The following is a 22,279-nucleotide window of genomic DNA, read 5'->3' as shown; positions in this document are numbered from 1 at the left end:
AGTCAGCCGATTAAGCTAATTGCATCAGCTAGTCAGCTTAGAAGTTTGTAGGCCTAAATTTCCAATTAGCTCTGTGCATAGGTTGATTATTTACTTACTTGGCCAATGTTGTTAGTCATACATTTCATTTGGAAATGGAGTCATTTGAACTCAAGAGAATATGACATTGTCTAAGTAATATGCATATATAACTAAGCATAGCACTTTAATTAGCAATTAAAAGCACATTATATGCAAAGATAAAGTTGTATGATAAGTAATAACTCCCTTAATTTGTAAGTTTAAAAGCACCATGGAACCGCTTAAGAAATGAAAGTTTTGTAAAATAGCTTCATTAAAGTTTTCATATTTGCAAAATAGTATTATCCATTTTGATTGTTTTCAAACCCAGCATCTATTAAACATAAGAGACATGGGGGAAGGGAAGGGAATCATTATGCTAGTAGGGTATCATTGTTTTCCACCCAATTGTGGTGTGCAACAGTATTTAGAGTTTCTGATATGCTACATTTTTTAATGTATGGCATGTCCTTAAATCTCTGCTATGTATCTTTTTAATATAAAATAATATGTTGTTACAAAACCCCCCATTGAACCTAAATAAATGATGGATGGATAGATGGGCAAATATAACTGTTAATAGATAAATATGTCTCAGAAATGCCCCAGAAAGTATGAAAAACTGATCAACATCAGCGTGATACATTAGGACTAACATGTTACATTGTAACAGATGGTAGACATTAAATAAGATTATTCATTACTCACATAGTTCTTGAGGTCTGATTATTTTCAGTCTCCCCACTCTATGTGAGATTTAAAGCTACGTAAACAGAAGAAGTTATCATATAAGCACTGAATTATGGAAAAGGACGGAAGAAGTACAGTAGAGGATTGCACTGGCGGGGGACTGTGTGAGGGGCCTCTGGTGGCCCCACAGCGGACGTGTGAGCACAACCTGTCTCGGTACTTTTTCAGGGTAGCAACATTGAACTGCATATGTTGATCTCTATGAAAAATAAGGGTATGTGTGTCAAAGATCTTCTCTTAGGGATACAGAATGCAATTTGTCTGGTTAGAAGTGATTTTGGGGGTGAAAGAAAGATGAATGACTGTAGAATAAAATTGGCAAGCGGTTGCCGATCCCAAGGATGATTTGAATCCTAACATTTTTAGCATAAGATAATTCCTCTGTCAGATAGGAGCTCAGAGTAACCTTGACTACAGTCCAATTATAGATAGAAAAGAATGAAGTAGACTTTTTCTTTTTACTCAACTCCTTTAGTGAAATTTTTCATGTGCTGGCCAAGATTTTTAAATTATTTAGTCAACTCAGTTTTGTCAGAGGATTTATATCCCATACAAAGTTGTCTAAGTTGTCTCACAAAAATCACATGCATTTAGAGATGAACACATTTTTGTTTCTGTAAAATGAGTGCATATTATATGTATATATATATATGTATATATACTCAAATAATTTTGCATATATAAAATTTTTCTCAAAAGCTAATCTAATGCATCATAGAATTTCTTTGGAAGAAGTAACTTGCAACATTAGCTTACATTTTCTTTTTTCAAATTCACTAATTGAAATGCATTTATATTGTACAAAATAGGATCGAAAAATAGGGTAATTTAAATTTAGAAAAAAATTCCATTACTGTAAATGGCACATTGCTATGAATCCCCACTGATACATCTTTCACACTTGAAACACACTTACTTCATCATTCGTGCCACTTTCTGAAGCAGTTCTAGAAATCTTCTTTTGTGTCTTTGATTGAGCTCTTGTGGGTGCCTGTATATCCTGAATTAATTCAGGTATTTACCGGGTGTGATCATTTGGCTTTGGAGAAGAGCCGGAAGGCCCAGGGTACCACATCCACCGACCGGGATCGGCGAGGACGCGCCGTGAGGTTTTTCCAGGCCTCCCTTTCCGTCGTGTGCCACAGGCAGCAGCATTCGCTGTATTTTTTAATATACCTTGGAAAGGCACTCATGAGAGAAGATCTCTAGAACTGCTTCCAAAAGTGTCAAGAAAGATGAGATTGTTCAAAATAAGGAGGAAAAAAGGCTATTTCATTCAGTGTAAACAAATTCCTTAAATTTAAACATTAAGGATGTCTATCAGACTTCATAAGTTATAAAGAAGTATTAAACAGTTACGCACTTCTTTAGTTATACAAATGCACTGTGTGCATTTTCAGACTTGTAACCTCTGCCTTGTTATACACTATTTCTAAAATAGTAATTTCTATCTTTGTCTCCAACATTAATGTAAAGCTTACTATAAATTTATACTACTTTACTCTATATTCTATACCAATATCACTCCCTACAGTTTATTTTAAAAATTGCTTCTCACAGATTTGGTGATGTTAACGATGAATATTTTTAGGAAGAGTAAATTCTTTTCCTAATCGTTGTATTACAGTGAGCACACACTGTATCACTCTGAGCACACATTTTACCCATTCAGTACTTCACAGACTTTATTTATTTATTTATTATTTTTACTTGTTTGAAGTAGATCCTTTCCTTTTAGTATATATTCTTTTCAAATACATAATAAAAATAAGTCTTCCAAAGAGACACATAACAAATTTTAAAAGCACCAACATTGTATTTAGGAGAATATATAGTAAAATGTTCTAGTTAGTTATTTTGAAACTTTTTGATCTTAGTTGCTTCTCAAGCTCAAATTTTTTTAAAAAATTTAAACTATATATTTGGATAGGTGAACAGACAGGTGGACAGAAAAGATATAAGTAAATATTAGGTGTGTCTATACATAGGTAAAACAAATAATGTGTCTTTAAAATATACATCTGTGTACATACCTACATATACATATTCAAGTAGTTCTGTGTAGCTATACTAAATGCTCACACTTCTGTTGTGTGTGTGATTTATCTAAAAATCATAAATTTCTACATGTGTCTATAAGCTACTTAAGAAACTCTTTAAAATAGTCTTCTATAAACAGTACTAGAATCATGTTCCTCCATATATAGGAGTCTGTTTTCAGTACGGTAGCATAGCTTTTCTTAAATTATGTCCTAGGACATGTAATAGCAGAAAGGAACGGGATCATATTCACTTTGCAGAGTACATACTGTACCTACCACTTCCCTTGTACAAGGTAATTAGCCCATTGTGTGTTCCAGGCAGCAGCCTACGGAATTTTGCTTAGCTTGTTTATACTATCATTTCACAACCATCTGGAACAGCCTTCTCTCAACTCACATAGAAGCATTCCCAGGACCAAGGCTTTATTTCTAAGTAGTTTTAGAAATAGTACTCCAGGGGCTGGGGATTTAGCTCAGCGGCATAAGCACCTGCCTTGCAAGCAGGTGGTCATGAGTTCGATCCCTGGTACCGATAAAAAAGAAACAGACAAAAAAAAAAAAAAAAAGAAAGAAAGAAAAAAGAAATAGTACTCCAAAAGAAAATTAGATAAAAGTTGAAGAATTGTCCAAATTATTAGAATCTATTCTACTTATGTGGTAACAACATGCTCTAATATTTCACAAAATAAATCATTTTTATTTATGTATCAAAAGACATGCTGACCAGGAAATCAATAACATTTGGACTGGCAGTGAGTTACTCTTTTTCACTCAGTTTTCTTTTTTTTTTTTTAAATAAGTCAAGGATACTGGTTGTACATATCTACATATACATATACATATACATATACATATACATATACATATACATCATGGATGGGTGGTAGGTATATCTCCCAGAAAGAGCATGGCCAATGGTGTTTTTTATAACTAACTGAAGATGCTTAAGGTATTGTTTACCTTTCCCTGTATATGAAGTGATGAGATGTTTGCTAAGCTAGAGAAATATATTAAATTCCTTTTCCCTCCCTGATGTCCTGTTTACGCATGCTCCTCGTTTTGTGCGGGGAGAGGAGGATAATACTGTGGGAAGAGCTAGCCCATTATTTTGGCCCCAGCCATTCCCTTTATAGCAAGTACTGTCTGATCAACTCAAACTCTGACATGTGATTCTTGGCATGGTGTTTTGACATCATGACGATATGTGTAGCGAGCATGTGTTTGTTTTGCTTTGCACCTCAATATTTACATATTTCATGGGGAGGCAATTACAGTGGCAGAAATCAAATTTAGAGAGTCAGAAGCCAAATGATTCCTGAGGAATAAGCAGGACTTTTTTGCTGAAGAGGCTCATTCCCGAGGTCTCTCAGGGGCTGTACATTTTCAAAGCTTAGAGAAATCAAATCTCTGTATGGAAAGATTGTCAGTTTTTTCCTTTCCTCGTTGATGTCATTACGGTTGCTATGGAAAAGAAATGAGTGCTGCTCAACATTGCTGGAAAAGTCCACACTGACGTATTTCTGGAGAGCAAACAATTCACCTCATCGTTCGTTTTTTATCATGTAGGGTTACTAAAAATGGTCAGAACTTGTAACAAATGCGGAAATGTTCCTTTGCCAGAAAAACTTCATCATTTGCGTCTTCTGAAGGTGTACATAAATCCTTCTAATAACAGTAAAGAGCCTGAAGTACATAGTGACCCATGTGAACTGAGGCAGGAGAAAATGTGCTTTGTAAGCTGTTAGGCATTCCTATTACTTGGAACATTTTTGTTAGAAAAGTCTGTTCCAGTGTAAAATGTATTTTCAACATTTTTTAGTAGTTTGTTTTTCCACCATACAGCACTCCGCAGTCAGACCTGAGCCCTGAGAAGGGATCAGTACTGATTTGGGTCTGGATCATTTCTGAAGCATTCTTTTTTTCCCCTCTGGTATCAAAGCCTGACTGCAACACCAGTTCCCTTATGATGCCTTCCCTTGACACCTAATTCCTGATTTGTGTGACTGTGAAGGATGTCTAAACAAGATCAGCCAAAAACAAGGCTCATGATTCTTTGTGTCAAGTAGAAAATGCATTTTTTAAAGACTTGTCATAATAAATGATATCCCTTTAGATACATTCCAAATATTACCATTATGTAAATAATTAAGATTATTGAAAAGGAGAGTAACTGTCCAGAAACTGTCCACTCTACAAGTTTTACAAAATGAAAGAACTAAAGAATAGAAGAGTTTAGCCATAGTAGTGCATACTGGTAATTCCAATACTTGGGAGGCTGAGGCAGGAGGATTGCCTCAAGTTTGAGGCCACTCTAGGTTACATAGTGAGTTCAAGGCCACCCTGAATTATACAGAAAGACCTTTTTAAAAAAAGACAGGAGAGTTTAGAAAAGAAACAAAATATATCTCAGTGACTTCAGCACCATTTCCATTTGTGGTATTTGGTGATATCTGTGGAGTAACTTCAAACTGCTACTCCCTTGTTGGGTAGAAATATGCCTGTGACTGTGTGCTTTTGATGTTGAAAACCAATTCATTTTAATGAAAGCTGTAAAATAGATGCACAGTGTTTCCACCTTCGAATCTGTTGCTGGCAGATTTACAGATCGCATTTTTCTTGTATTAAGACTGTGTTCAGTGTGAACGGCTGATTTGTTGTGTCTGATTTTTTTCTTTGCCTGCAGTGGCACGTCTAGTGATGAAATGTGCAACTTATACATTATGTATTACATGGAAGCCAAGCATGCGGTTTCCTTTATGACTTGCACACAGAATGTGGCCCCAGATGTGTTCAGAACTATTCCACCGGAGGCCAATATTCCAATCCCTGTGAAGCCCGATATGGTTATGATGCACGGACATCACAAAGGTGAGATCAGTGCCTGCTGGAAATAGCGTAATTTTGTGTTTTCTTGTGTCCCACTTGCTGTTATTCTCTCATTCTCTCTTTCAAGTACTTTCTCCTTTCCCTGATTAGCCCCATCAAAATAGCTAGAGGTACATCTCAACTGAGGATGAAACAGATTTGGAGACCAGGCCTATAAATCCTTTCTTCGTTTAATTTGTGTTTTCCATTATTGTTTGTTTTGTTTCATTTTTATCTTCATGGTGGCTATGCAGGTCAGGCTGACCTCAAACTTGCAGCAGTCCTCCTGCCTCAGCCTCCTACATTCTGGGATTACAGGCATGTGCCACCATGCCCGGCCTAATCTGTGTTTTCCGATTTCCTCATGTTATTCCTCTCATATCTAGTAATGATATACACAGTTTAGAAATTTATAAATTGTACCATATTCTAACAGTGCTACAATTTGGTGCTGAAAATGGTTATCCTCTCCAGCCACACCCTAAATTATCTCTTTAATGGGTCTCTTCAAGTACAAAATAATTCCAGACATTATTAACTTTACCTTCTTTTGGTCTCTTTCTCACAATTATTCTTTAACTTATTGGTCATTTGCAGATTGCTTGTGTTGAGTGTCATTTCTTTACCTTAATATTACAGGACGCACATCCTGGGGTTCTTTTGTTGTTTTTTGTTTGTTGGTTGGTTTGTTTTTGAGTGAACTATGCTAAGATTTTATTGAGTTTGCAAATTTAATATTAAAACACCAGAGCAGCTTCTTATGTCTTTCTAGTGGAGATTTTACGGAAGACGATAGCAGAGTAGTCACATAGTTTATTAAGATGCTAATGTATGTATAGAATATACTGTCTAGTGCTCTTAAAGTATCATTAAAATGCTACTAAATTCAATAGAAAAGCAAACGTGGTTTTGTTAGAACATTTAAGAGTTATATAGCATTTATATATTACCTAAAATATGGTGGACCTACTTATTATGTTACAAGTCTAATCATTGATAGCCATGCTGGGATTGGGTAAAAGTAGTGAGTTAACAGCATTTCTACCATATAAATTGTTAATATTATAACAAACAAAAGATCCTGACTCATATTTTTATATCGATGGCTTAACTCCAATAAACTACTTAAAGTGTATAATACATACTGCAAATTTATGTGCAATTTCTTTGATCTCTTATAGAAACTGAGAACAAAGATAAGATAGCTTTACCACAACAACCAAAAAGAGAAGAAGAAGAAGTGTTAGACCAGGGTAAGTATGATTATTTCTCCAACTAGGCCTGTAATAGTATTCATTATCTGAGCAGGCAACCAAATTGTAAAGTTATGGCACAGATTTTAAATTTCATCGTATGAGCCTCACACCCTATTATTGCTGTTTTTATATAATGCATAATGCATGAAGAAATGGTCAGTTATTGCACTTGGCTTTGAAAGTAGAATTTGTTAATATAATTTAGTCCCATTAGGTTTTTCTGTCTTTATTTAGTTCATTTAATAATGTAACTTTTATGTATGCTATAGATAAGTGTAAATATAATCATGAAAAACTATCAAAGCTGCTTTTGAAATCTAATAACCTTTGGTATTTAAATTCTTGTGTATTTTGTGTGGATTTTTTTAACTGTATTTGAGGCTCAAGAGAAAAGAAATTAAGAATTAAACCTGCATCTTGTCTCTCCTCCGCCTTCAGCAAGGTAGGAGGGATCACTGTCCTATGCAGCCATAATTCTGTGTTAAATTGTAGCCCACTGAGTGACAGAGTCACTGCTCTTCTGTTCTATTAAGCAGGAAATGTTTGATGCACTTATAGTGTATACTGCATGTGCTGAAGATCTGCTCGTTTTCTAAATCTTGGTTTCTTGCCAGTTGTTTGAAAGATAGGACTCTGAGTTAGGTGTAGGGGTGTATTATCCTATCAAGTCATTTTTAGCCTAAGTTTGATCTGTTTGTAAGTATTAGGAGGTTAATGTGATTGCAAATACACATCTACTGATCACATAGAGAGTTTTTCTGCTGTTAATCAATAGAAGTTTCACAATACCTCACCAAAGCTATTTCAGTGGTTAGTCTGTGTATTAAACTGCTGGTCCCTAGAGACCAACAGCCTAGACTTTAAAGAAAAATGCAGAAACACAGCAAATGCCAGTTGTATAGATACTTCATTTGCTACACTAATAAGATCAATCTATCTCCGTACAATACCTGGGATGAATCTACTCATTACTGAAAGAATATTCCATTCTTCTCTCATTTCTTTGCACAGAATGCCTATTTATATTCATTCTCTGGAAAGTCAAATTAACCAAGAAGCTAACAAGCAGGCTCTAATTATTCAAATACATTATCTGACGTATGTTAATTTTTAAACTACGCCCTCAGACTTAATCCATTACCTTATTTTGGTATTCTAGACAAAACAGCATGTGGGCAACTGTACCTCCAGATTACATTAATTTTTTAAAAATATTGTAACCCAATAAATAAAAATCCCAAATTATTTCAGTGATACTAACCAAAAACTAGAAGACGACCATCTGTACTAATACCACCAAAGATGTCAGAATCTGATAGAAAGCAGAACAGGTGTAAGGCAAGAAGAAGAAAGCATCAGATAACATGTACTCAAAGGCAAACTCTGTACCCAGCAGTGGATACAGAGTGTTCTACAAATGGTATAGTTTTTATTTTATAATATATATAAATATGTTTTTATAATTATAGCATACATGTATAAGATCTTTTACCTTAATAAACTGGCAAACTGGTAGGAAGATAAAGATCAATATATGTAATAAATAGAATGAATAACCTTTACTAAAATTGCAAAAAAACGAGATTGGGGAAAGATGGTCATATTCCACAAACTAAAATAAAGAAGTGCAGTTGTGCACAGATGGAGAGGAAATAGTGTCCCCAATAAAGAGAACAATAATCCAAAGAAACTCAATAATCATTTTAACACAGTTGTATCTTACTGTCTTTGCTTCTCTTGCTTCTGTAGAAGAAAGATCAGTGTTTTATTTTTTCTTTGAAATTCTTACCACTAAAATTGGTAGCTATGAAAAATCTTGCCAGGATATTAATCTTGATTAGAAATTTGTTAGTAATTTGAAAGCTATATGAATTTCTGTAGCATTGCCCCAGCCAGTGCTCATTCACAAACACACTTTTTGTAGTGTCTTTTGTCTACATCTCAGCTCTTTAGAACAAAGTTTGGTATTAGGGACCTGTATCTCAGGCTCCATCTCAAAAGATGTAATTATGAAGATATCAAAGAGGTATTATATGACAATTTTATTCATCAGATCATCCTGGATTATTCTACAGTTGATAACATTTTAGTAAGTCTTTAAGTCTAAAAAAGATTTTTTTAGATGTTTATTTTAACTGACTTTTAAAAATTAACATTCACTTATCAAAAGTAACTATACAGAATGACTAAACAAATAAAAATGATCATTAGTCTCCAGAAATGTATGTATTTAGGTATATCCTTATGTGAAGTATCTATTGTACATAAATTTATGTGTATGTATAAGACACATGTGCACATTATTTTAACAGTTTTTTGAATCATAATGCATGTATGGTTTTGCATTCTCCTTTTAAAACTACTATATCTTGGTAAAAATTATTGGCAAAACTTATTTTTAATGGTTGCATAATTTATGTATATTCCTAAAGTGTAATAGCTTTTTTGTGTACAGGTGAAACTTACCTATATGTAGTTGATTATGTCTGTCTCCATGCAGAAAACCACTGAAAGATACTCATAACAGAAATGCCCCCATCCTTTAAAAATATTTTGAGTGAAGAATTATCTATATAGGTATAAGTAGAATAAGTTAAATAGCAAACTCCATTAGACAATGATTCTGGGTGAAGAAATGAATCTAGGAATATATATGGAATATAGCAGTAGTGTTGAGTTCTTCTGAAACACGCACACACACAATACACACACTCAGATATCCTTCACAGGTGATGTTTTATAAGTTCTTATTTCATAGGCAATATAGGTTTACTATATCAAAAGTAGAATCTGCGCTTTCTATCAACATTGTTTAGACAAATATTGCCAATTACAAGCAACATTGTACACAATCCCATCTAGAAGCTCTGAAATGGAGTTTTTCTGTTGTTTAATACTCAAAGTAGAGATACCACATTGCAATTTATGCCCTTTGTATTGAGAAGACCCAATGTGTGTAAAAATCCAAGACAGAATTCAAATTCAAAATTAACAATACTAGCATGTCCTTGCTATTGTGCATTACGCTCTGACAACATTTCTTTCGCTACAGAAAGAGCCTTTAATGTATTTTATTCAGTTTACTCCAAACCCTTCGCTTTTTAGTCTTTGTGCCCTCACATAATCAATCTTTCTACTCAAAGGTCATCATGAGCTACTATGTTCCCACGCCAGGGAGAAGATGACAAAAATACAATTTGTAGAGGGAAAGCGTTCCATGACCCCAGATAGCTAAAGGTCTTCAGACACCTTCTGTGAAGCAGAATAATTTCACAGTGCTTTTATACTAACAAAAATGAATTACCATTGGCATGTTTTATCACATAAGCAGAATCAAGAGAACAAGGTTGCAAGTTAAAAACACAATAGTATACCATAAAAACATTCTGAAATAACAGTTGGTAACGAATTTGTGGGAAGAAAGAAAAAAAAACAGAACTTAGTAGTTAAAATTTGTATTTCTTGCCTTGTTCAGAATAAAACCCTTAATCTGCTAAAAAATAGTACAAGTGTTTTTTATATTAGCTTAGCTAATTCTAAGCATTCCCAATGATGCTGTGGTACAGTTTTTAAAAAGATACCATTCTTGGTTTTAAATGTATTCACTACAATGTATTGGTTTGTTGTGATTTTTTTTTTTTAATCGGTACTGGGGATCAAACTCACAACCGCCTGCTTGCAAGGCAGGTGCTTATGCCACTGAGCTAAATCCCCAGCCCGGTTTGTTATGATTTATAAGCAACTCATGAGTCTTTACTTACTGAATTCGTCTATCAGATATGGTTCTACCCCCAGGATTCTGGGAAGCTGACGGAAAGGTGTTTTGAATTGATTTCCTAATAATGAAACAGGCAGACGTGAATGCTCATTTGACAACACAGTTGAGCTTTCTGATAAAGATCCTGGTGTAGAAAAAGTTATCTCCTGTCTTCTTCGAAGTAGTATTGTTTTTTCTTTTCTGCAGAAGACAGAAAAGTTCACTTCTGGTTATTTTGCAGTCAGATGAGTTCTAGAAGAGGAAAAAATTATAAAATTCATTTCACTTGTAATCCTTGAATGAAACATCATGATGTGTGTTTTTCTCTATGGCTATAGAGTACTTGCTAGGACTTAGTAATAAGTAAACAATCAGTAAAGCATCATCTTTAATTAGAAGGGAAAGTCAGTTATGACTAAGTCATAAAATACAATATTAAAATCACAAGGGATGCTCTTATTTTTCCATTCTTCACATCCTAATCATTCATCAGTTGTGTTGCAAGGTTCCAATCTCATTAGCTAGGTTTCTTAGCTAGCTGACTTATCTTGTCAGTGGTTTGACTGCTGCACATCCTACTTATTCCTTATGTACCTAGAAATCACAAAGCATCACAAAAGCTGTTTATTTGGGGCAATAAAGTACTAGTGGTTTATGTGGATATTGAAAAAATTTTATTCTGGAAAATTACAAAGACATCTCTGATTATTTTTAAAAGGAAAATGCCTGACACAAAAATTAGACACTTGTTTTTTTTTCATTTAGTGACATTAAAACAGTATATTTATTTAAAGAAAAATAGCTCACAGCATACCTTTCATGGCATATTTCCATTTGTTTTAGTCTATTCTTATCATGATCCTGAAAGTAAAAAGAAATTTCCATATCGGGAACAAGCAACAGCAAATGTTCCATGTGTTAACTAGGAAAATGCCCACTGAGACATAGAGCAGTTAATGCAAACACACAGACACATCTTAGAGTTAGCTGCTAGTGTTTGCCTTTTCATGCACTATGCTGCAATTCTTTTCTCAACATAGTAGGTGCTACACATGTGTGTTTTCCAAATACTAAACTTTCAGTCAAATTACATAACAGGCCACATTCTGTGTTTCATAAGGACATGGAAAGAGGAGGTTAAATCAGATTACTGTACTATAAAACCATCAAACAAAAAATTTTATCGCTACTGATACAAAAGCAAAGACTGACATTTTAACAAGTTATTTTTCTTTCTCGAATTGTTTATTGAAGATCCACTATGATAGGAACAGTACTGATTACTGGGACTATGACGGTGAACAGGAAGGAGAGATTTTTATTTTTCTCACATAAAACCACATTTATATCTTGCAATTTATGACTCTTCAAGGATAATTTAAATGTATAAAAACTGTTTTATAACATTATATAGAACTCGATCATAACAGGGAAGGTATTGTGAAAGTGAGAAGTGAAAACTATTGATGACAACCAAAAATTACTTTTTCATATCAATCACAACCAGTAATTTTTAAACTCAGTTTCATGGAAACAGTTGTGATGTATATATATTGACTAGTTTACAGTCTTCATGTGGACAGATCAAATCAGAAATTTGCCCTAAAAGGAGTAAATTCAGTCCCTGAATTTTAAAAGAAAATACCCACTGTGAGGGAAACAGTATCTTCTCAGAGTGGACATTAAAGAAAGTAGAATTCCAATACGGTTGGAGATAAATTAAAAGACAGAATGTTGAAAGGTGGCCCAGGGTCAGTAACCAACTTCCTCAGTTATATTCTACAGCACTCAATGTAGCAATTTCAAGCAAAAAGTTAGCGTTTCAAGATTTCATCTATCCAGTACAGCAGAAGAAGAAAAAAATCAAAATTACCTGTCTAGTTGGTGCATATGAATGGCAGATGGCCATCTAGTGGTCTCTGTCTCTCACATATGAAGTGTTTGGGTCTGTGTTCTCACAAACTCAGTGCAGCCGGGCCAATTGCATTATTTAACAATGTTTTTCTTTTTTAATCTGATGATAATTTTAAATAATGATTTCAAAGGAACTGGAGTGCTCTACCTTTGGTATTTTAACTCAGCTTTAGATTTTTACTGAAAAGCTAAATGACTGTAAACTTCTCAGCCTGTATTCCTCCAGCAATATTAGCCTAATGGCACCAATTCAAGTATATAAATTGTATTTTTTTGTCTCATTCTTGAAATGATCTTGTATCTTATTCTCCATGTAAGATGTCTCATGGTAGGAATATATAAAACTGTTTGTATTTAGTGCAAGGAACAGAAGAATGTAGGGGTAATGAATTAATTTTTCTTCTGTGAAACACAGTACCACTGTGGCCTAGACAGTTAGGGTTGAATTTTAATTTGCTTTGTTCTTGGTACAGAGATTGGTCTTATTACCTGGTAATTATGTCTTAATTAAATATTTCACCTGGGATAAATTGAAAATCTACTTTTGTACAATTTGTAAACATGACAGAATCACTTAGCATCGTTTTGGAAAAATTTCTTATCCCCCTACAGTCTCTTAACCCATCTCTCTGCAGTAGAATGTATCATATTTAAACTAACTATCATTTATTTTCACGTCCTAACAGCCAAGAATAAAGATCTTTAAATGTTATCTGATGGTTGCATAAATGTAATTAAAATGTGGACAGTCAGGGTACATAGTCATGAGTATTTTCTTCATTAGCGGCAGTTAGATTGGGTGAGAAACAGAAGAAGTAGGCGTCTCTATTAGAGTGATTGTTTCCCATTCATACAGTTGATATGAAAGAATTTAAACCACAGATGTAAGTGGTAAAGATTAATATGTTTCCTGAATTTTCTGTAGTTGTATTTTGTGTCTGTGATCATGTTTTATAAGTAATTTAATTTCATAGAGTTGGATTATTATCACTTTAATATACACAAGAGCATAAAATTCACTTCATAATGAATCATTCTAATGGTCTGAGTTTGTTAAAATCTTCTTTGTTTTGAACTGATTTAAAATTAGTCTTAGCTCACAAAGTTATTCTGGAAATTGTTTATTTCTTTAAGAGCAACAACTAGAATTATTTATAATAGCATTACTAACATAATAATGAGGCTTTGGCTTTACAGTTACCAAAAGGATATATCACTGATAGATGTATTATTTTTCATTGGATTGGCCTAAAATAAATATGTAAACTCATACTCTTTAATAGGTTTTTAAAAAAACAACTTCAAAGAGTTTGCCTGTGAAGATAGCTTTTCTCTAATGTAGCTGTTGATATTTTATTTTAAAATTTTTAGGAGCTCTCAATTTCCATATTGTGAAAGCCATTTGTTGAAATATTCCATGCTATCACATATGAACTATTTTATTTCTACTAACATTAAAATAGTCAATATGTGAACTCATGAAATAATACAAATAGATTTGTGGTATATAAAATGAAAAGAACAAGTATATTATTCTCACACTGTTCTGGGAATTTTTCTTTTCTTTTTCCTGTGCTTGAACATCTGTCTTTCACTTACTGTGAAGAATCAAAAATGATATATTTGAGGCACTAAACTTTATAAATTTTGTGATCTCATCAACCCTCCATCTCTTTATCTCTTCTCTTTTTCTACAGGTGATTTCTATTCACTACTTTCCAAGCTGCTAGGAGAAAGGGAAGATGTTGTTCATGTGCACAAATATAACCCTACAGAAAAGGCAGAATCAGAGTCAGACCTGGTAGCTGAGATTGCAAACGTAGTCCAGAAAAAGGATCTTGGTCACTCTGATGTCAGAGAGGGTGCAGAACATGAGGAGAGGGGCAATGCTATTCTTGTCAGAGACAGAATTCACAAATTCCACAGACTAGAGTCTACTTTAAGGCCAGAAGAGAGCAAAGTGGTATTAAAGCAGCCCCTGCCCGGTGCAGGCACCTGGGAACCCGAACACACAGGAGGTGCGTTTAGGGTTTTTTTGTTTTTTGTTTTTTAAAGGAATGAAATGTGAAACACTGCAATCCTCATGAGAAAAATCTGAAGGGAATAAAAATTAATGGGTGAAAAAAACTCATCAGTGAAAGCATTGGAGAAATCATTACTCAGATTTGGGTTGACAACACTTGGTGGAGAATTCTTCTCTTTCTGTTTTAAGCAAATATATAAATTGAGTGTCTATTCAATAGATCAATCAGAACTGCCAGGACCAAAAATACTTGAATGATTTGAGAAAAGGTAGTATATAAAGTTCAGAGAAAGAAAGAACATTTTCCACTTTACTCAGTGGAAAGTAATTGAAAACTCAAAACTTGACATATAAATCCCTGTGTGTTCCACGTTTATGTGCTACCTTTTTAGAAAGGCAATTAACTTCCTCTCAAAGGAATGTCATACTTTAACATTCTAGCCCAGCCAACTTGTGAAATGTAATCATTTTTGTGGCTGCGAGTTCTTTAATTCCATTATCAGTTGGTATCTTGATTGGAAATTGTTTATTTTGAAGGGATCTCCAGTTTTTAACCAGATTTGGCTTCCCTAATTAGTGGACAATACTTTATTCCCTACAGATTTCTGTACCAGCAAGCTATAGATGCCTCCTCTTTGTCTTTAATTGTGTTGTGGCCTCTGTGATATTGATTGTGTTTCATGTTACTTGCTATGTGGAAAGCTAGATAATACAGCATGTGGAGATAATCGCCAAAAAAGTAACAGATTTGCGTGCATGGCAGCTGTCCATGCTTGGATTGCAACAACACAGGCTGCTAGCTTGATGTTTTCAAATTCAGCTTTACAGGAAACCATAAATTATTCAACACCCAGCTGATGGTTATTTATAACTAAAAAATAAATTAGCATGCAGCACCTTTTGATCACACAGAAGTTTCAAGCATTATCCACTGGAACGGGCTTAATGGTTCCTATGACATGTAAACTTGAACCTGGACTTTTGCTTCACATTTAAATGGAATCATTCCTGCTCTAACCCATTCTAAATTTGTCTAGTAAAACTGTGTTTCTCAAAGTGTGGACCCTGGAACCCTTTACCTAAGAACCACCTAAATTCTTTGAGAAAAATTTAGACTTTTGAATCTATCAAAATACAACTGAATTTGTTCTCAGTGTAGGGTTCCCAGAAATGTACAGTTTACCATGTTCTGTCTATTTCATAAACATCTGCAGTGCCTTTCTGAACTTTTATGGTAGGGAGAGTGAATTAGAACTCAAACAACATAAAAACTTGAATGACGAGAGAGCTTCTCTAGGGAGAATGTAATTCCATTCAAGCAGGATATGCTGGAGTTTTACATGCTTTATTTCATGGCTTATCTTTGTTACTCTTGGATTTGGAATGCTGTCATGGTCATTAATAAACATCATAAGAATCAGTGTAAAAATCAGAGTTTGGCTTCAGGCATTATATTCCTGAAACCTACCTGATTTTCCTAAGAAAGAAATGCTTAAATTATAGGAAATATACGTTTACTTTGCCAAATATCATAACTTCCAAGATAGTCACATGGCCATGCTCAGGAGAAAATTGTGGTTTGGGGAATTTCCTGTCATATTCTATACTTGATCAGATGACATTAATAAATCAATCAGTTGTACACAAGGCAAATTTTAACTATAGAAAGGAAATGTATATGTATTTCCTTTCTGAAATGTCTTATTTTAACATTATTTCACTATTCTAATCCCAAGACTTTCAAAAAATTAAATGCAAAATACAAAATTTCATATTGGTAATTTTAGTCCCCAAAATTTCTTTCCTAATTATCTTTCACTGTTCTATGCAATATTCTACTTTATTTGATGTTGAATTATTCCTTTGAGTAAGCCAGAGGAAGCCTTATTCTTAGGCAGCTTTCATTTTTCAAAAAAAAAAAATCAGAAACTTACTTGCATAAATGTCTTACCTAGCCTAATTCACGTGTATTCCTCAGGATATGAGCGAGGAGAGTAGGTTTGATGGATAACCTTCCACTGTTTCTCTGAAGCCCTTTCTTTACTCCAGGCAAAGTTGAAAATGGGCCCTAATGGTCTAGGGGAATTAATTGTCTCTCTAAGTGCCTAATTGCTCAAAAACATTCTATTAGCTGCAAAGAAGAAAGTATTTTTTATATGAGATTTTTACTAAAATGAAAATGTAAGGCTTTTGTGTTAACATTAGAGGCCATAGTCATATCAGAAATCTTCAAGACATGCTTCCAATTTTCCAAAGAAGAAACTGAAGCCAAAGTAAGTTAACCTATTTAAATGAGGTCATAGAGTGTAAACTTAAAACTTGAATTTTATGACTTCAAATGTGCACCTTCCAGGTCCTTGCATTTCAGTAGAGTTGTGCTCAGTCAAATAGAAATTGATTTGATCTCCCGCCTCAAAGATAGTTCTGGACCCTCACAGGATAAGAGCTGGAGACTTTCGCTCAGAACCATGTTCTTTTGTATCCGTAAGAACAACCTCAAACAGGGATGCTCTCAACAGTACTTTCAATTGCATTGAACTGCCCGTATGTTGGAACTGTAATAATATGATGAATCCCATCCATTGGTCAGTTACAATCCTCATTCCACAGCCTAAGAATGTAAAGTAATACTCAGAGAATAGTAATGATACAAAGGTATCAAGCAACTACAGAGTAAATGGTACAGTTAGGATTCAGAGCCTGACGGTCAGGCACCAGGCTTTGGATTTTGAGAGCTCAATGGTGTTTAATGGATCAGATCAAAAATCTGGATGTGGGGGCTGGAGATTTAGCTCAGAGGCATAAGCGCCTGCCTTGCAAGCAGGCAGTCGTGAGTTCGATCCCTGGTACCGATAAAAATGAAAAAGACAAAAAGAAAAAAAAAAAAAAAAAAGACTACATTAGCAGTGAGAATCCAGATTTAGCCTCAAAATAGGCACCATTCCTGAATTCTGAGCCGAGTTTTTCAGAGAGCCTCCGTAGCTGCTGATATCTGTCCGGTGTTCTCCCGGAAGTCGACATGCTGGGTATCAGTGGGTATTAAGCAGCATAAAGAGCTCAATAGAATGACGTCTTCCAGCTTCCATACCTGAGGAAGTCCTTCACATTCTTCAAAGCAAGATGGTTAAGTCTTTTGTTTTCATTGCATTTCTAAGAGTACAAATATCTGCACACACAGCGTAGCATCCCCCAAGCGATTCTGCATTTTCCCAAAATAAAAATCTGTGAACCACTTCAGGGGTATAATATAACAGACAGACTCCATCCAAGCTCTGGTGCCAACTGCCAGGCCTTGAATCTCAACTGTACCATTTACTCTATAGTTGCTTGGCACATTTGTATTATTATTCTCTGAGTTTCACTTTAAATGTTTAGGCTATTAACTGAAGGTTGTAACTGTCCAGTAGGGTTTAAAGGAGAGTTAAATGCAATTACACCTGAATACTATTTTGAATGATGTTTGGCACATAGAAAGAATTTAATAAATGTGTAACACCAACAGTAATTACAGTTATTATTGTTACTTAATGTCATGTTGGATTGAGATTCTCAAAAACTAAATGCCAATCTGTAATATATAATACTTTATCTTAAGCATCATTCATGAGAGAATTTTCTTGCAGTATATTACTGAGTTGAAAAAGTGTTTGGCAGTGTTCTATCAGATGAGAATTTGTAGCTCTTTGAATCTCCGATCACTGACTTACCTTGTTACATGGCAAATGATACATGATATATAGTGATACATAGTGAAGATATTCCACTTGAGAAACAAGGAAGTAAATGTACTCCTTTCTGTACTGAACATAATGTATTTGATACTATTAGTAATTTAGTATCAATACTGAGATAACATTAATAAAATAGCAATAAAATCTAAGCTGTCTTTTACTAGATACATCCTTGAAGCTAGACTTATTGAAAAATCAATAAAAAAATTACAGATAGCTATTCGAGCTGGCAGGTGTCATTGCATGACTGTGTACCAGCATATGGAAGGCTGATTCAGCATAGATTGTTAACCTCTGGATTTCATAAAATATATTTGCATTTGAGGGATACTTCTGATTAGGTAAGAGGACTCATAAGGTCTTTAATTATTCTTATGATACACTGAGTTCTTCATTAATTCCTAAGAACAACTATTGCTTAATTTCCCTCATATGACATATTTCAGGCATATGCTTACCTCTCAAAATCTTACAGAGTTCCAAAAGAAAGATAATTGGCTGAGTTTTCATCTCTGGCAAAGAGAATAATAAAAAGAAAAAAACAAATAGCACAAGGCTAAATTTTCATCTCCAAAGAAGTGAATAATAATAATAAACAGATAGACGGCTCATACTTTGAACTAAATGTTTAGATGCATTAACTCATTTAACTCTCACAACACCCCTATTTATAAATCCATATTAGAGAAGGAGATATTGAGACATGTTAACTCTCACCCCCAAAGTGCCACACCTTAAAGGACCAAGACTCAAAGCCAGCCAAGCTCCTTCCTAAAGCTTGACTTTTAATCACTTTGTTGTTCTGCATGTCACAAAAATATAAATTAGTCAGTTAGAGAGGAAGGTTAATCTCTCCTGTCTCCCAAGCATCTCTGTCTACAACTGTAACAACTACATGTGTGGATCACCTCTGGTGGTTCATTCAGAATGCATATCCAGCTTGAGCAATATAAAAATTTCAACTGAGTATAGTGATCCCAGCCCTTGGGAGGTTGAGGCAGGAGGATCTGCATGAGTTCAAGTCGAGCCTGAACTACACAGAGAGACCTTGTCTAGAAAGAAAACAAACAGATGAGAGAGAGAGAGAGAGAAAAAAGGTAAAAGAAAAGGAAGAAATTGCCATTTGCAATTAAAGAGACTTTAATTTTGCTAATGCTTTTGTGCCCCTAGTTATATCTTACCTCTTTCTCACTTTTCCATTAAATGAAACTTTATAATTGATTCTTATTTCCTTTCTGACTTTGATATAAATATTTTTCTTGTAGTTTTAGTTAATTATAGTTATTGCTGGCACCTCTGATAAGTAACATTTCTCTGACCAAAATAAAGCATCTTTCTTCCCTGGAATGAAATTTTTCAAGTGTAAAAACAGCAGCTATCACGTTTTGCTTGTGTTGAAATGTTCTGGTGACTTTATATGGCTCTTTTTCCTGAGCATTAAATTAAATGTGAAAATCCTTGTTACAGTGAAATTAAGTAAAAATTCTGAGTTTGAAATTATATTTTTTCAACTTTACTCAGCTCTGTTTCTCCATGTGTAACACAGATAAATGAATGCCCTTTTAAATGCTTATTAATAATTTCATGTGGAAGTTGCATTGATCACTAATGTTAACATTAATCTCTTTCTTGGAAAGGTATATAATTCTTTTAGTGATTTATTGATGTAAGCTTAGTAGTGTTTGATTTTTTTCTAGCAGTAGTACTTTTTTTCAAAACATGGCAATATGAGGCAATATCTTCATCTTCATTTTTATTTACAAAGAATTCAAGGGTTCTTTATAACATTAAAAAATACTTGTTATAAAAGGTGTTAAATGTCACTCAGAAAAAGACTATTTAAAAATCTTAAGAGGTCTTTTTCCACATTTTTATGATCTTCCAGAAATAATGAATTGTTATCAAAATTACCAGATTCAATAGCTTAACAGTTGATATGTATATACATATACATTAGAAATAGCATATAAATGTTTTTCAAGTATCTTTCCCTCGAGTATGTTCTCAAATTCTCATTTTTAAAAGTAGACAGTCAAGCTTGAAAGGATCCTTTCATTCACCGTCTGAATTTAGAGTCAAGGATGGCTGCCCAAGGTCAAGTGTGAAAATTTTTATTTAAATTTCAGGCGAAAAGTATAAATATACATTAACTAGTCATATTTTGAATCACTTCTTTAAGGTTAAGAGGAATTTGAACTAGACATTTTAACTTCTTCACTACTGAAAATGTTGTTAAATATAGAACCCAGTTATATATTATCATACAAATTCTTTGGTGAAGATTTGAAATTTTCCTTAATAGGGGATTAGAAAATAAATGCCTTGGTATTGGAGTCTGAAGACTGACTCGATATGTTTCATTCCTTTCAAATGAGACAATGACAAGGGATGATTTCAGTATAACGCTGTATTCTGTGATTCTCGTGTAGTAATAAGCAAAGATGGGAAGAAAACTCAGTATTAATTTCGTCTCCATACACTACTGTCCTAAATGGCTATCTTCATTGCTGATGATTTATTCTTAAAAGGAGTAACTCAACTACCTAATGTAGAAAAAGATGGAGACAAGAAGCAAAAACGTCAGTTATCTGAGCCAAGATTCACAAGAGAAAATATGAGTCCAGTCTTCTTTTATTATTCTAGAATTTCTGGTCAAAACAAAGACAGAGTATGGGGACCTGGCCAAGATCCCCAGTCTCCCAAACAAATGTGAAGGCTGAAATAAATGAGACAAGTGGTATGATTTTAGGGTTCCAGGAGGGTCAAAACCTCTAGGAGAGTTCAAGACTCTGGGGTCGAAGACAAGGAATATCTCTGGGCAGCCCATATTTAGTTTTTCAAACAAGGAAGGCCTTAGAGTGGAAAACGCAGGAAACTAAGCAGGACCTTGGGAGTGGTTTAAGGATTTTTCCAAGGAACAGATTGTGAATTTAGGAGAACTACCTTATATTAATTTAGGAGAAGTACCTTAGGAGAAAGTCTCCAGATAGCATTCCATTTCTGTAGTGAAATGCCTGCAGCTACAGTCTTTATTTAGTTAACTGAGGTTGGAGCCGGGTGTTCTCATCTGTGGCCTTATCTTGTCCTTTGAGGCATCTCTTTGTTCGCTGGTGGGCCATGCCCCAGCCATGCCACAGCCCTGCACATGTGTTCAATTTCCAGCTTCAACAGCCCCCAGTAACAGATCTTGAAAGTTCTGAAGACTTCACAAAGTAATCTTAATAAATATAAAGAGATTGTTAAATAAAGTTAAAAATAACAATTTTCCAACTTGGTACACAAAATCCAGGTTTTTTATGTTCAACTTAATACATTTTTATACATCACCTTTACTGTATTGAAAATTTGCCAAAAGTATGTGTTTCAATAAATGTATTCTAAATATTCACGCTGCTTTCCCTTCTTGCAAAAGTTCTAACCAATAAAATTCTCACGTGACAAATAGTTGTTTTTAAAATTGGTGAAAATAAGCTTAAAAAAATCAGTTTCAGTGCTTTGTAAGCTTTTCAAGTACTTAATGAAGCTTATCATAAGCAAGAGCATTCAAAGAGACATTACAATTATTTATACAATATTTCCAGTATTTTATGAAATTCATATTTGACCCCAGAGCAATACAGTTTTTAGACATTGCATGCTTTCTTTCAGAATTATTATCTCTGCACTTTCATCAGCACTTAATTCCCAAGACCTGTTGTTGAATCAGTGAATAGAAAAGTTCCAGGGGCCATGACAGGTGTCTGTTTTTTTAATGAGAGTAATTAGCTAATTTGCATTTTTATTAAGTATCCACACAGTGTCATCAGCACTGTGCTAGGGGTGAAAAGTAATGCAAGTGAATTATGAGTCTGTAGGGTGTGTAAATGCTAGTTGACACTGTA

At 34.3% G+C, this 22,279-nt stretch overlaps 1 protein-coding gene across 17 annotated transcripts in view; it reads left to right on the top strand.

Moving 5' to 3' along the window:
- The window catches only part of Pam (peptidylglycine alpha-amidating monooxygenase), a 226,333-nt gene that overhangs the window by 165,131 nt on the left and 38,923 nt on the right, over positions 1-22,279 (top strand). For 9 of the 17 annotated variants that reach the window (XM_023562264.2, XM_013145539.3, XM_013145534.3 and 6 more), the window contains exons 13-15: positions 5,536-5,720; positions 6,899-6,970; positions 14,342-14,662. In XM_023562264.2, the coding sequence (XP_023418032.2) occupies positions 5,536-5,720; positions 6,899-6,970; positions 14,342-14,662 (578 nt within the window). The remainder of the gene's footprint in view (positions 1-5,535; positions 5,721-6,898; positions 6,971-14,341; positions 14,663-22,279) is intronic. The other 8 variants (XM_063245522.1, XM_063245517.1, XM_063245519.1 and 5 more) reach the window with 1 other exon arrangement.

This window comes from Cavia porcellus, unplaced genomic scaffold (assembly GCF_034190915.1).
Source record: "Cavia porcellus strain 051 isolate PalLab524CR breed Dunkin Hartley unplaced genomic scaffold, mCavPor4.1 scaffold_2, whole genome shotgun sequence".
NCBI lineage: Eukaryota > Metazoa > Chordata > Mammalia > Rodentia > Caviidae > Cavia > Cavia porcellus.
Note: the sequence above shows the minus strand (reverse complement) of the source record. Positions and strands in the feature narration are given on the sequence as shown.